The sequence below is a fragment of the Notothenia rossii genome (genome assembly GCF_949606895.1).
Source record: "Notothenia rossii genome assembly, chromosome: 11".
In the NCBI taxonomy this organism is placed as follows: domain Eukaryota; kingdom Metazoa; phylum Chordata; class Actinopteri; order Perciformes; family Nototheniidae; genus Notothenia; species Notothenia rossii.
Window position 1 is genome coordinate 40,321,191 of NC_136910.1, and position 14,746 is coordinate 40,335,936.

Genomic DNA, 14,746 nt, shown 5'->3' on the forward strand with positions numbered 1-14,746 from the left:
AACAAGGTGTTTCGATTATCTTGAGTGATCACGATTTCTGGAAAGAGAGATTTACGTTCAGATCAAATGTATTGTTTATTGGTACCTCAGTGACTGACCCTCTCATATTTTCAGCCCGGGTCAGAGGTTGGAGTCAGTGGATCCTGCTCCCCCGAAGCCTCCGGGGCTGTGGAGGTGTTCCGACCCCCGGTGTCCGGACCCTGGGACTACGCCCTGCTCTCTGGAATTGGTTCCTGCGTGCAGAGGGTTCCCAGTCTGCTGCCGGATAATGAGGATGAGCTCCCTCCTCTGCTCATCTCCACCGGAGAGGATGAAGCGGGAGGTAGGTGTTTATTTTAGTATATTTGAGTGGTTCTGACAGTTTTATAGCGCTCTTCAGACCTCTTTATATAAATGTGTTGGCAGCTTTACTATTTGGATCTATGCCAGGTTGCTTTTACGTAAAAGTCATACAGCAATGACCTTTAATTCTGCCATAAAACTTTCAACGCTGCACGATCTGATCTAAATACCTCTTAGATGAACGTAGAGGCTGCAGCAGCACAAGGTTAAATACACAGAGGGATTAAATGCCCATTATTTTCCTGATTAGGGTCGCCGTAAAACATGTCTCAAATCAGTAGCACTTCCTCTGCCTAAAGGAAATACCACATAATGAAACATTTTGAGCCTATTGTTGTTCATGTCGGAACAGTCCATCAAAATCAAAGTGTGGAGAAATAGGTTCAAAACAGCAGTATTTAGTCCAAGTGTTTCCATACATTGATGAATAAACTGTACACAGTATATGAGTATGAATACTCTTATAGTATTTTCTTTGAATATCTAATAGAGAAAAATGGGATGTTATTTGCCAACTCCACATCTTCATCATGTCATTTTGTCAAACGTAAAAAAGTAAGCAGCAGAATTTTAAAATTAAATAAGTTGAATTTTTAATTAAAAACACATTTTAGGGAGCAGGATATAAATGTTTTAAGACAAATGAAAACAATGATCTTTCTTTGTATCATTTTATGCTGGTTACTTAGTAGTATTATCGCTCATTCATGAACCAGATGCAAACATTTGCTCAAAACTATGCTGTCCTGTCTTTAAGAAAAGCTGTAAAAGTCATCTATATCTCACTGACAAATGCAATCACACTTTTGCTACATACCATTCATGTAGCTTGACATGTGCTCTGCTGTGTTTTCCTTTCAGATGCTTTGGTTGAGGAAAGTCCTGCCCCCTGCCAGATTCGGCACTTATTAGAGGAAGGAGGACCCCGACCTCTGACCTTTGTTCTGAACGCCAACCTGCTGGTCAATGTCAAACTGGTTACCTGTGAGTAGAACATGACTCAAACATACATATAGCGTATGCTGATAAACAATCATCATGGATAGGCCTGTCATGATAATTAACTTTGTTGGACGATACATTTTCCCGGAAATTATTGCGATAAACAATAATATTGTCGGCACCGTTGTAAGACCATTTTAGACCACTGACATAATGATAATATATAATAATAATTCAAGTACATCCTTTCAAACTTTTTTATTGAACATTCAACATTGCAAATGAAATGTGAAATAATATTTAAATATATAAGTGATATATAATAAATAAACTAATAAATTAAATTATAAAAAATGTATTAAATCACACACAACCAAAACAATACATTAAATAAAACCTCAACTGGCCATATCCAAATCTATATCAATCAAAGTTTTCGAGCAAGGAACACCAACATGTTTTCATTGTCGGGCAAATGCATCTTTGATTGTAAACTGTCGGAAAGATGAGGGCTCTCCATCTCCAGCTGCCTTGTTTGCTCCCAGCTGGGAAAACGGAATGGGGTGGTTGTGTTTCAGGTGCAGTTTAAGGTTGGTCGTATTGTTAGCTTTTGTTGCTACCTTTTTAAAACAAATGCGACACACCGCCCGGCTCATTTAAGTCCGTAGGTTCGCCTCGTTGATTTCGCTTAAATCCAAAATATTCTCACACCGGAGATGGAGTTAAGTTTTGCAACCAATTCCATTTAACTTCAAATTCCCCTCACGGCGCGCCTGGCCGGCAGCCACAGCACGCCTGGCTAAAATGCTGGTAACGTCCTTATGTAAACAAACACGCATGTAAGCGGAAATGTATCGAGGTCAGAAAAGTTATCGAGTTCATTTTTATTTATCGTACGATAAGTCAATGAATTGCTTATCGCGACAGGCCTAATCATGGATCTCTGATCATGCTCTCCTAAAGATGCTCTACCTGTAATTCTATGTTTTGGTTTCCTCTCTCAGACTCCGGGCGGCAGTGCTGGTGTTTTGGCTCTAACGGGATGCAGGCTCTGGGACAGAGGGAGTTGGTGTTTTTGTTGGAGTGTTTGCCTGAGGAAAAATCCCTTCCAAAAGACCTATTCACACTCTATCTCAACATTTACCAAGAAGCCCAAAAAGGTAGATACATCACACACAGGATCTGTTTGCCTTTGTGTTTAGCAACACGAGCACCAGAGAATCTTCATTATCTGCTGCTACAGGGAAGTTCTTGGAGGAGCTGGATAATGTGACGTTCACCAGCAGTTTCCTGGGCAGCAAGGACCACGCTGGGATGCTGTTCTTCGCCCCCACCTGTCAGCCTCTCGATGACCTCACTCTCCCGCCGCAGCCCTTCCTGTTCGGCCTGCTGGTGCAGAAGCTGGAGGTTCCCTGGGCCAAAGTCTTTCCTCTCAGGCTGCTACTGCGGCTTGGAGCTGAATACAATGGTGTGTGGTTTTCTGAACGTTACTGTTGTGTTACCGGGTTAGTTTAATACTGTTTTGAGCTCAAATCATTTCAAAAAGTCATGTATTAGAGTTTTGCTATGAATTGTTCCTTTATTATTAGAGATAAGACAATATTTTATTAAACTGAAAATATTTCATATGCTCAGAATTATCTGATTCCATCTTCTAATTCGTAAAAAAGTACTGATTTCCTCCATCTCATGTGGTAGTTACTGATTTTTATTTATTTATTTGGACCGTCGTACAAAATAAGACATTTAAATAAGTCAAATTTAGATGTAAAACATTGAGATTTTATTTGTTTCTCACATTTGCAGAACAAATGACTAAGAAAATTAAGTATTTTTGGTTGAAACTGAAAATGTGATTTAATCCAAATATATTTGAGCAGAATTCTTATCCCCTCATGAAATATACTTTTTCATATGTATTCCATATAGGTACATTTGAGGAGGATTAATGATAGTGTCACAACCAGTACTTTTATGCTTTTACTGTATTTAGTGATAACAACTACATCTTGCTTTTGTTTTCAGTTTATCCCACTACATTGACAAGTGTCCGTTTTCGGGACTCTGTGTATCGAGAGACGGGACACACCATAATGAATTTACTGGCTGTAAGTACAAACACAAGCTAAATGATGCCTTACTTGTCTTCAGTCTTACAAAGTGTTGTCAGAATTAAAGCCATGTACTTTAAAACGTAATCCCATTGAAACTATGATTAGTATAATAATAATTAAGTAGCAGAGGAACTCCTGTCTGCTGTTAATCATTCCCTACAATTCCCAAATCACACTGTAAAAGTGTTGATGTTAAGAGAGTTAAAAGAAAAGGAATTTAGACTATCTTTACTGTGTAGTTACTAAAGTTTTGTAGCTTTAATCTACTACTACAACAACAAAACAGCTTTAATACAGATGCCGTTGCAGTGTTTAATAAGACAGCAGTGAACCCCAATGCTATAAAAACATCCTCTCTTGTGACCGGAGAACATTTGAAGCAGTTGATCACAGGATTCTCGGAAAGAGCTAAAGACGTGTCAGCTGTATCAGCAGGCTCCACGTCTTCAGTAACGGGGAGAGAGTGTCTTTGCTCTCAGATGAGAGGAGTTTGACATTTTCTACGTTTGCCTCGAGGGTCCGTTTTTTGAGTTCCTAGAATGCACGGCCTTATTGATTTCATTTGGAGGCATGACTGCAAAGTCTGACAGAAGACCATTTATTTATTTTATTTTATCGTTTATTTGGCAAGGTCAATGCACAGTAATGAACACTTTAAACATTCAAATGTGTCAAGCGTAACAGTGCCAGATTTAGCTTTGAGCTCATTTCCATCTGCAGTCCCTCACATAAAACATTTAAGAAGTTTTACATTTTACAAACAAAGCAAAAATAAAATACATGATATGAGAAAGAGCAGCACACACAAGTATTTATGACATGGTAATACATTCTATCAGTGGAGGTATGACTTTGCAGCATTGAAAGGTCTAATTTGTTTAAAATGTTGCAAGTTGAATTTAATGGTATTGGATACTTTCTTGATATGTTTCTTAAAAGTCAAGTTCGAGTCCAATATGACTCCAAGATACTTGAAGTGGGGGACTAGTTCTATTTCTGCTCCGTTTAAAAACACATTGGATCCTTCGATTTTGACTGGTCGTTTACTGAACATCATGCGGTACTGTTAACTGTAAGCAAATGTTGTTCAGCCAGTGTTGAACCTTGCCCAAAGCATTTGAGAGACAAGATGCGATCATTTCAGTGTTTTTCCCGTGTATAAAGATGACCGAATCATCGGCATTCATTTGCAAATTCAACTCAGGACATACATTATGTTGTAAATGTATTATCCTTTCGATTTACACACGGCATCTATTGCACGTCTGTCCGTCCTGGGAGAGGGATCCCTCCTCTGCTCTCCCTGAAGTTTTTCCTTGTACGATGTGAGGGTCTAAGGACAGAGGGTGTCGTATTGTCATACTGATATTCACTACAAACTGTGAAGTCCACTGAGACAAATGTAACATTTGTGATATTGGGCTATATAAATAAACATTGATTGATTGATTGACATTAGGCAAGTCATTAATGTACAGTGAAAAAAGTAACGGTCCAAGAATGGAACCTTGTGGAACCCCAACAGGGTTGACAAGGTAGGGGGATTTGGCACCGTTGACCAAAACACACTGTTTTCTGTTCGATAAGTAAGACTTAAACCAATGTATCGAAACTGCCGAAAAATTGAAATGAGTCAGCTTTGTAAAGAGCACTTGGTGGTCAAAAGTGTCAAATGCCTTCCTGAGATCAAGGAAGACAGCACCTACATATGGGCTCGTGTCCAACATACATTTAACCTTTTCCACAAAGACACAGTTAGCTGTCTCAGTGGAGTGGTGAGCACGAAAACCAAACTGCATTGGGTGGAGTTTAGCAAAAACATTTAGCAAACCTTTTTCTAAATGTTTGGTGATTAGTTTTGACACCCATTTCTCAGCTACCTTAGAGACACAGGGGAGGATGCTGATTGGTCTGTAATTGGACATCATTGCCTTATCCCCAGATTTAAAGATCTGTGTCACAGTGGCCACCTTCCAGGATGATGGAACTTCCCTCGTGCTGATAGATTGATTTACTAGAATAGTAATTGGTTTTATTAGACCGTCGATATTTTTCTTTATCAAGTTGGTATCTAAATCATCTGCATCCCTTATAACCTCTTAATCCTGAGATTATATGTTTTACCTCAACCTCTGTGATTTCCTCCAGGTCAAAAACGGGGTGTGTATCCACAGTCGGGCTAGGTGAGACCTCAGATGGCGGGAAGAGCTTTGTAATGTCCAAAGCACTATTTAAGAAATACTCATTGAGAGAGCTGGCCAACACTGCAGGGTCTTTTATCAGGGCATCATTGATTTTTTATTCTAGAACATTATTTTCCTGTTTGGTATGTTTACCTAATAGTTTATTTAAAATGTGCCAAACGTTTACAGTAGTACATCCTTTGGTTCAGTATTCCTAAACTGTAAATGCTTCACAGGACCTGAGGAACTACCAGTACAGTCTGTCAGTGGTGGAGGGCCTGAGGATCCACATGGAGATGGGCCACAGCTACATCGAGATCCCCAAAAACAGCTTCAATGAGGTAGGAGAGCTGTAAAGGAATACCATGACATCTTGGGCCATAATGAATCCAAACACTATAGTATAATAGTAAAACACTGACAGAGAACATTTAGCTGCACAATTAATGTTTTACTTGTATTTTAATTGTATGTAAAGCACTTTGTAACAGTAGTTTCTCCTAAAATAATTTGTAAGGTTTTTAATGCAATACTTTGCTGGTGGTTTTTCAGAGTGTGGTTTAGAAAATTGTACTTAAGTAAAGGATTTGAATACTCCTTCCAACTCAGCCAAATAACAAAGTTCCTCTTTGTCTGGTGAAGTCCAAGATTAGATTGAAATTGAAAGAGCCTTTCCACAAAACCTAAAACACGTGCACTGGGAAACACGCAGCTCTGAGACACTGTGAATGTATCTCCAGATGCAGAAGGTGGTGAATGCATCCAACGAGCACGTGATCAGTATCGGAGCCAGGTTCAGCTCGGAGGCCGACTCTCACCTGGTGTGTTTCCAGAACGAGGAGGGGAACTATCAGACGCAGGCCAACAGCAAGCCTGGCAAGACCCGCACAGGTGAGAGCGCTCAGTTATCCTGCCTGCTACTGCATCCAATCAAACTGAAGAGGACCAGTGAGCAAAACAACATCAACAAATCAAATTATGTGTTGATTACATTTCTGTTTTATGTAAAGTGTTAACCGTCTGATGGTCTGTGTTTCGTTGCAGTGACTGGAGCCAGTTTTGTTGTGTTTAACGGAGCACTGAAAGCCTCCTCTGGATTTATTGCCAAGTCCAGCATAGTTGAAGGTAAAGTTAAATCCTTTTTCCATCTTTTAGCTTTCAAATGCAATGAAAACAATCTGCTGGTAATAAAACATGTTTGTCCATATCCCTGTTCATTTGATTTATTATATATTCACTTTAACTCACCTCACATAGCACTGGGCTTTAAAAGAAAGTGATCCTGTTAACCTGGGTGTCATATTTCCATCTATCAGAGACCGATACGATCACAGGGTGTCCGCTGGGTCTTAAAAAGTATTAAAAGTTGATCAATTAAGGCTATTAAAAAGTATTAAACGGCATTTTCCAAGCTATTAAGAAGTCCCACAGCAACGACAACATGAAACACCCTTTAATTTACTGAAATGACATGTCGGGAAACCCCCTCAAGGCGGCCCCATACATAGCGCGCCGTAAAATGCTGCTTCTTATTTTAAGTTTCGTTGCCTTGCTCCGCTCTGTCGGGGGGGGGGGGGGGGGGGGCTATTTCATCGTTATCATTTTCTGATAACGATGAAATAGCCCGCCTCCCTCTCCCCACGTCTCCTGCTGCTGCTGGGCTGTCAGAAGAGGGGGAGGAAAAGAGAGGCAGGCACCGTTTATTAAATGTTATTATAAAGAGAACAGAGTCTTTATCAATTTGTTTTAAAGCTCAATAAATAACAAAGGAAGACCTCTGATCGGCACTTTTCTAATTTTGTACGGAAGATTTAAACTTTAACGGACATGTTGACCGGCGGAACATTTTTTTTAACGGAAACTCTGCCGCACGGTTCCCTCGTCCCTTGCAAGTGGCGGAGAGGTGGGTGTTTTTCATCTGCTGTGGACTACCTGAGAGATATACAGCAGGAGAACACGCTGTCCACCGCGGAGAATAAACAGAAGGGCAACCATGGCAACCATGCTCCGGGGTCTTCTTCGCTGCTTTTGGTGTATTTTGTGGCGGTAGCAGCGCCATTTACAGGCCTGACATATGTACTACATCGTTTCCAGCATTTCCAGCGGTCTAGTGTGAACGGACACGTTAATGAATCGAATGCGTGTGAACGGAAGACTTTTTTGCGTTTGCGTATGCGTTTTACCGTATGCGTCCTCGTGGGGCCGGGGTCTAATCCAAACTATATCCGGTCACAGATATCTGCTACTTTAAAGTAAAGTCAACACATATCGACCCTAATATAGTCTATATTAAGAACGAGAAAAGTCTTAACATATATATCGTTTTTTGTAAACATATGACAAATGTGTGAGGGTGATGACGTCAGAGCATCGTCCTATGTGCCAGGGCTTAGCCCCGGACAGCCCCAGCCCAATTTAACCCCTGGGTATTTGTGAGGGAGCTCCTATATGGCATTACCCCGCTGAAGCTCACCAAAGTTTAATATAATTCATAGTTCAAAGTTTTGTCAATTGTTTTGTTTATTGGTCAAATACTGGTTTCTGAGGAGTTTTACTGGAATGAAAGAGCACAGAGTACAGAAGCAACAAAGCAGCATACTGCATTAAACCTGACCTTCACAGAGAGGTTGAAGTTCATGTGGAGAGGAGGCTTCAGTAGTCTGTCTGCACTCTGTTTAGTGCTATCTTACAATCAATATAGTAAATGTGAGGTAAAGTGTGTTGCCAATGTAACCGGTTAGAACTCAAAGTTGCGATGAGGTCTTAAAATGTATGGAAAGGGTCTTAAAAAAGGTCTTAAAAGGTATTAAATTTGACCTCAGGATTTCTGCATATACCCTGGATCAGTAACCAGTGCACTCATTTGTCCCGGGAATTAAGGCAGATTCAAATCTTTCCAGTTAAAGACAAAAGTGATATGTTTTATGGCGTTCGGTTTACTTATTGGTGGGCGCTTATTCTACAATGCTTTCAGTTTAAACTAAACATGGAGAAGCCGTTGTTATGCTCCAAATATCTAGAACAAACTCCCAGAAACCTGCAGGTCCGCTGCAACTCTTACTACTTTTAATCCAGGCTGAAGACGCTGCTTTTAATTGAAATATCAACGCAGGGTTACTTGTATTGTATACCTGTCTTATCCTATATTGGCTTCTTTAATGTTTATTTTGTTATCTTCTGCTTTTGAATGACTCTTTTTAAATGTCTTTGTATAATGTGTTTGTGCTGCAATATTTGCTTGATGTTTCCCATGTTTGTAAAGCACTTTGAAGGCCTTTTGTTGAAAGGTGCTGTATAAATAAACTTGCCTTGCCTATCGTGTTTGTGACCAACACTAAATGGAATGAATTTTCTCTACATGTCAGATGGGTGATGGTGCAAATCCCCCCAGAGACCATGGAGTCCCTGCGCACCGCCCTAAGGGACAGACAGACTTCCAGATACCCTGCGGCAGGAACGATGGAGGAGAGGTCCGAGAAATCGTCACTGTCCGCTGGGTCGACCTGAGTTCACCCGTCAACACAGGGTAACTGCACAAACACACACAAGTGTTTACACACTGTTGTGCAATCTGTCCTGCACCGCACTACGAACAAACCTCACTCTCTGTTTCAGCTCGTCATATGTGAGGGGCTCCGTGTGTGTCACAGATTTTGGTAGAAGCATTAGATGTTTTTGCTCCTTTTCTAACGTTCTCTTGACTTTACACAGAAGACACGCTAAGGAGAAGTACATAAGGATTTCTTCCCAAAATGCAACAGGTCAAAATAGGGTATAAACCGAAATGATCTCTTAGGCTGTGAAATATATCAAATTAAATAACAAGAAATAACTCTTAATTAGGAGGAATGTGTCACATACACCTAAGCTATGTCTAAACATTCAAAGCAAACAATTATAAATGTATTATTGCATGGTTGTAAAACGGTGAAATGTTAGACACTCATAACCATATAAACTCCATAGCACCGTTCTTGTCTTATACATAACTCCGTTGGTGCAATAACTGACCGGGACTCATTTTAGTGACTTAAATGTATTTGAAATCTTTTCTTTTCTTTCCTCTTGCTCCTCTGCAGCATTACCAGCGGGGTGGATGGCAGACCTCTGGATGGGGTCCGCAGTGTGAGGGTGCAGCAGGACACTGAGTTTGAGTCTGACGGACGCACCATCAGTTGCACAGAGGTGAACTAACATACTGTCGTCCTTTGTACCCATTTGATGCACCGGCAGTCCAGGTGTGAGAATCTCTGAATGTCCCTCCAGGTGTTCTACCAGCTCAAGGCCCCGGACAGCAACTTCTCGTCGGTGCTGTCGTCCTGCAGCGTGTTCCAGAAGGAGATGGCTCTGGCCGCCTGCAGCGCTCTGACGCCTCACCTCGCTGTGCTCGCCTCCAGCGGCATCAACTCGCTCACTCTGCGCATCTCTACACAGGCTGATATGGTAAACATCAATTCTTGGTACAAGGGCTGCACCATTAATCTAAATAAGATCGCAACATGACCTACTGTAATATCCAAATCACTGTAACTGCACTATTTGGTAAATGCAAAATATGTATATGAAGTGTCCCGGCCAACAAATGGTATTTTAAAGGTCACCTATTATGCAATTTCATGTCTCTTCTACATCAACATGTGTCCCCTCTGTGGAAAGAGATTCTGGAAGTTTCAGGAAAAAAGATTCTCTCTCTTTTTGTCCTGATCCTTTTATATATACCTGTCTGAAAAAGAGATTTTGGCCACGTTGTGATGTCATAACGTTTTTTTGGGTTGTGTAACCATTAGCCAATCACCAACCAAGGTAACCCCCCCCCCCCCCCCCCCCCCCACCTTATCACCTGAATCTCCTCCTCGAGCACAGTTGTGTTCTTTTTAACCAAATCTCTCTACGACGGGAGTGGCTCCTTATTCTCATCTAAAGTAACAGAGAATCAGCACTTTGGAAACAGGGCTGAAACAGAGGGGATTATGGGACGCTACAATGCACAATCTGTTTGGTGTTTGGAGCCAAACACTCCAAACTCTTAAAAAAAGTACTATTAACATGTATACATATTTTGTATAATGGTCATTCCCTGTTATATACAAATTACAATTGCAACATCAGTCAAAAATAATCACCATTAGTTATTTAATCCAAATGGTCCAGCCCCACATGTTACACAGTGAAGTGTTTAGTATGTCCTCTGCCTAATTAAGGAGAGCTGTGTTAAATGTCCCCCTCTGCTCCTCTCAGGTGGAGTACCAGGCGGGTTGCGGGGGCCGGCTCCTCCCTCAGCGCTACATGAACGAGCTGGACAGCGCTCTGATCCCCGTCATCCATGGCGGGAGCGCCAGTGTCCCCCAGACTGCCATGGACATGGAGTTCATCTTCTACATCACACACACCATCTAATGCACATGCAGACACACTAAAACAAGTATTGGAGATGGCTGAGCACAGAGAGAAGCTGTAGATGTTGGCGGGACATGCCATGCAACATGTTTGCAAAGTTTGGACATGCAGCCAGTCGCAGCGGCACAACACTCCCCCCCTGAGGTTGGGAGTGTACTTTCGGAGGGATGTAAACTGATTTTCTGTTATCGAAGTGCTTTCCGTGCTCACCAAAGCTGCTTTAATACAAGAAGCCTAACACTAAACAAGGATTACGCAACATGACCAAATACAACCAAGCTCTTCAGCCCGTTTCTTCTGCTCTGCCTTCCAGGCTCCCTGCTGCCTCCGTCAGCTCGGAGCTCATCAGTGAATGTTTCCCGCAGGCGCTCTATCGACATGTCTCTCATTTGGATGTATTTATTATATTTTATGGGCTTATTGAATGAAATGATGGTATTAAAGCAAGGGATATTACTGACTGTAGTTTTCAGTACTTCGGAGGTGATACGTGTGATCAGGTGCTCGCCCCGCTCTTAAAAACCGCAGGGATAGAAATAAATCGCATCTCATTTCCTCTCAAGGTACTATGCTCTCATCTCATATGCTGGGGTAAGATGACACTGCACAGGAACACTCCGGGCCTCATGCAGGAAAACATTTGGGTCCTAAACTTCTGACATTTTATTAGTAAAGTTTTCCTTCCACCATTGTTTCGGTTAACTATTACCAAACTCAAAAACTCATTTAAAAGTGATAAATGAAACCAAATGTGTGGATAAGCATAATCAAGGCCACCAAAAATGACTGAAGGCGATGGAGGTGGACGAGAACATTTGATAGTGTTGTAACATTTTCAGGTGCTGTAATAGGAATGAAAAAATAGTCAAAGCTTATCGTAAATTTGCAGCCATACATGATGGTGATATGTCGATAAGAATATGAATTTACAAAGGAGCTTATTTTGTGTATAGGTAACATATTTAAACTCCTCCATAATCGCGATTTTTAAGTCAAACATGTATTGTTCAACAGATCCGGACTATAAAATGAGTTATTGATCTAAAGAAATGAAGTGGATTTCCGGATCCTTCCATGAGGCCGGCTGTGTGTCAGTAACAGGTTGTGTGTCCGGATGAAGCTCAGCTCATCTCCACAGGAGGATACATGTGGCTTTATAATCCAAGAGGTGATCAGCCATCTAGAGCTTCCTCTCCATTCTAAGAGTGAATGTGGCCGGTGTGTTGGAGCATCCTGTCATGGATCAAACTCAAGTTAATTTAAAAGCTTAGCATTACGTTTTGCTTTTCTTATTTTCTGCTTCAGCTAACAATTTCTAAACATGTTTACTTCTGATGGAGCATGTGTTACTTTATGAGCAGCACAGCGTCCTCTTTCATGGCTGAAATACCAATGATTTCTTTACTTCAAGATATTTGACGATGTCTCCTTCAGGGTTTGAGTTAAATGATCAGATTTTGCACACCTGATGAGATCTTTACACCACATTGTATGGCTCTGTAAAGATTTTGAAGTCATCTCACACTTCTTTGCATTTTTAAAATTAAGCAATTCTACATGTACAGGCTTTTGTGAACACTTTTAAATGAGAAGATTACTGAGAAATATCGTTATTGGCTTTCTTGCCAAGAGAGGAGATTGCTCGATCTGTTAGTGAAATATAAAGAAACAGCCAACGTAGCTGTAGCTTCTTATCTAGAGCACAGACACCCGAGTGATATCTTATAACTCGGCAAAGAATAAGTGCGTTGATTTCTGGAAATTATTTAACAAATGCTTAAAGAGATCTCTTGTGTGTGTCCTGAGGGCAGTAGAAGTCCTCTCGTGTTTTGTATGGAGCGGGAACTCAAAGTGTTTTATCAAAATATCCAAAGCAGGCTAAATGTATTTTGTATTTATTTCATGTATTTCCCATTAGCTTTAAGGCTCTTTCCAACCGTTAAAACACATGTAGGTTTTTAATCAGTCAATAACAACAGGGATAACGTCGCCCTTTTTGCTTCACCAGCTTGTCTTTATCACCAAATGTAAAGCTTGTTTCAAATGCCAGTATCCTCGCACGAGTGATGTGGTTAAAGGAAGGACTTATGATAAAATTATTATCTTTAAATTCAGAATGAAAGAGCGCACACAGGTTGTATTCCTGTAAAATGCATCCTGGTTAGCATGCACTGTTTAAAGTAGCTTTGCACAATTCAAGTCTCAGTTTTTTCATCTCGTCCCAGAAGCCCCCTTTTCAGTTTTTGTCTAAATGTATAAAAGAAAAACTAAGCGTAGAGATTTGTTTTCGTTTTGGTGTTTTCTTTTTAAAACAATGAAGAGTTATTTTTGGAATCATTGGTACAAAAGTAAAAATAAAACAGAAAAATAGTTCATATTTTTGATAGGACAATAGGCTACATTCATTTTGAAGTTTGTGTAGCATCTTTGAAGCACTGGGAGGAATAATAATTAAAAAAAAACACTAGACAGTTAATCGCAGAAATTAAAAAAATATATAATTTTGTCATAAGGTGGAAAATGTGTAATCCTAAAATGCAATGCATAAAGAATGTACAGTAAAGTGTAAAAATCTAAATAAAAGCAGCTTTACACCAGCTGTAAGCTTTCTACAACTCATGTTCACTTTTTATTTTGTTTATTATATATGTGTTGATTTCAAAATGAGGTGATCAGATTAGTCTTCTTTTCATTGAGTGGCCATGACTCAGTTATAAATCTGATGAATCGGATGAATTGGCTTAAAAATATATACTGAGGATGATTCTTACTGACGTTTGTCTAGCGCCACCCGCAGGTCGAAAGTGAAATATGTCAACATCTCCTAAATGGAATGGCACCAAATGTAATACAGACATCAGTAACACTTTAAATGCATTGGATGGCTTTTATTTCTAATGTATAACTGGTTCTTAACAATCTGTTGGACCAATGTCTGAAAAAAGTGTCAGTGGCAAGCGTAACTATGCAGGTTGGTATATTTCCACCTACAGCAAGCATTTGTCTTAAAACCCCCATAATTTTTTTATATATATATTTAAAAGGTTCCCTAAATTCAAATTTCAAATTTAGTATCATCATTAGGAGATATGTAAATAAGTGTACAAATCCAACTTGACAGTGAACCAAACACACCACCAGTGGTTACCAAATAGATGTTATGCTTATTTCTGATTGGTGCATGTATCTGTGACATCATCTCTTCTCATATTAGCCCCGTCCACTTTCAAACAACATATAGCAAGCTGATTTAAAATATGTTTCCTGGGTCATTAAGCTCCATCTTCACTATCCTCACCTTCCCACCATCTGATGTATTTTGGTAGTTTCCTGATCAGTCTTTGAAGTAAACACAAATCGGTTTGAGCGGAGATCTGCGTCTTGATGCTTTACATTGAGCAAACAGTGGGAAGGTCAACGTGTTTCACCTGCTGTGCAAATAACCTCAAAACAAGCCTGATGTTATCTGACGGCTGATGGATTTTGACAAAGGACACCCATGTTATTATTATTATATAAACTTTTGAGCATTACAAACAGAGAAATCATTTTTTAGCAAGTTAAATTAGTATTATTTCTTGTTTAGGGTGATCAAAACAACTTTCTTCTTGAGTGGTACTTTGTGATTTATGATTGTGTTGCTTTGTGTAAATCATCTATTTATTCCTAAGCACCAGCTTTTATTTGGGGAACCTGGTATCTGGGTCCTAATCATCAGTTTCTGAATAGCTCCTGTATTTAAAGAATAAAATGACTTATATTTAAAAA

At 40.1% G+C, this 14,746-nt stretch overlaps 1 protein-coding gene across 1 annotated transcript in view; it reads left to right on the top strand.

Annotated features, from left to right (window-relative positions):
* zfyve16 (zinc finger, FYVE domain containing 16) overlaps positions 1–13,593 on the top strand; it is a 25,569-nt gene extending 11,976 nt beyond the window's left edge. Inside the window, 14 exon segments of the mRNA XM_079660714.1 lie at positions 115–322; positions 1,204–1,326; positions 2,289–2,444; positions 2,528–2,752; positions 3,310–3,392; positions 5,818–5,922; positions 6,322–6,472; positions 6,626–6,706; positions 8,947–8,949; positions 8,952–9,002; positions 9,005–9,107; positions 9,661–9,766; positions 9,848–10,024; positions 10,820–13,593. Of these exon segments, the coding sequence (XP_079516840.1) occupies positions 115–322; positions 1,204–1,326; positions 2,289–2,444; positions 2,528–2,752; positions 3,310–3,392; positions 5,818–5,922; positions 6,322–6,472; positions 6,626–6,706; positions 8,947–8,949; positions 8,952–9,002; positions 9,005–9,107; positions 9,661–9,766; positions 9,848–10,024; positions 10,820–10,978 (1,731 nt within the window). The 3' untranslated portion in view covers positions 10,979–13,593.
* The last annotated feature ends 1,153 nt before the right edge of the window (positions 13,594–14,746 follow it).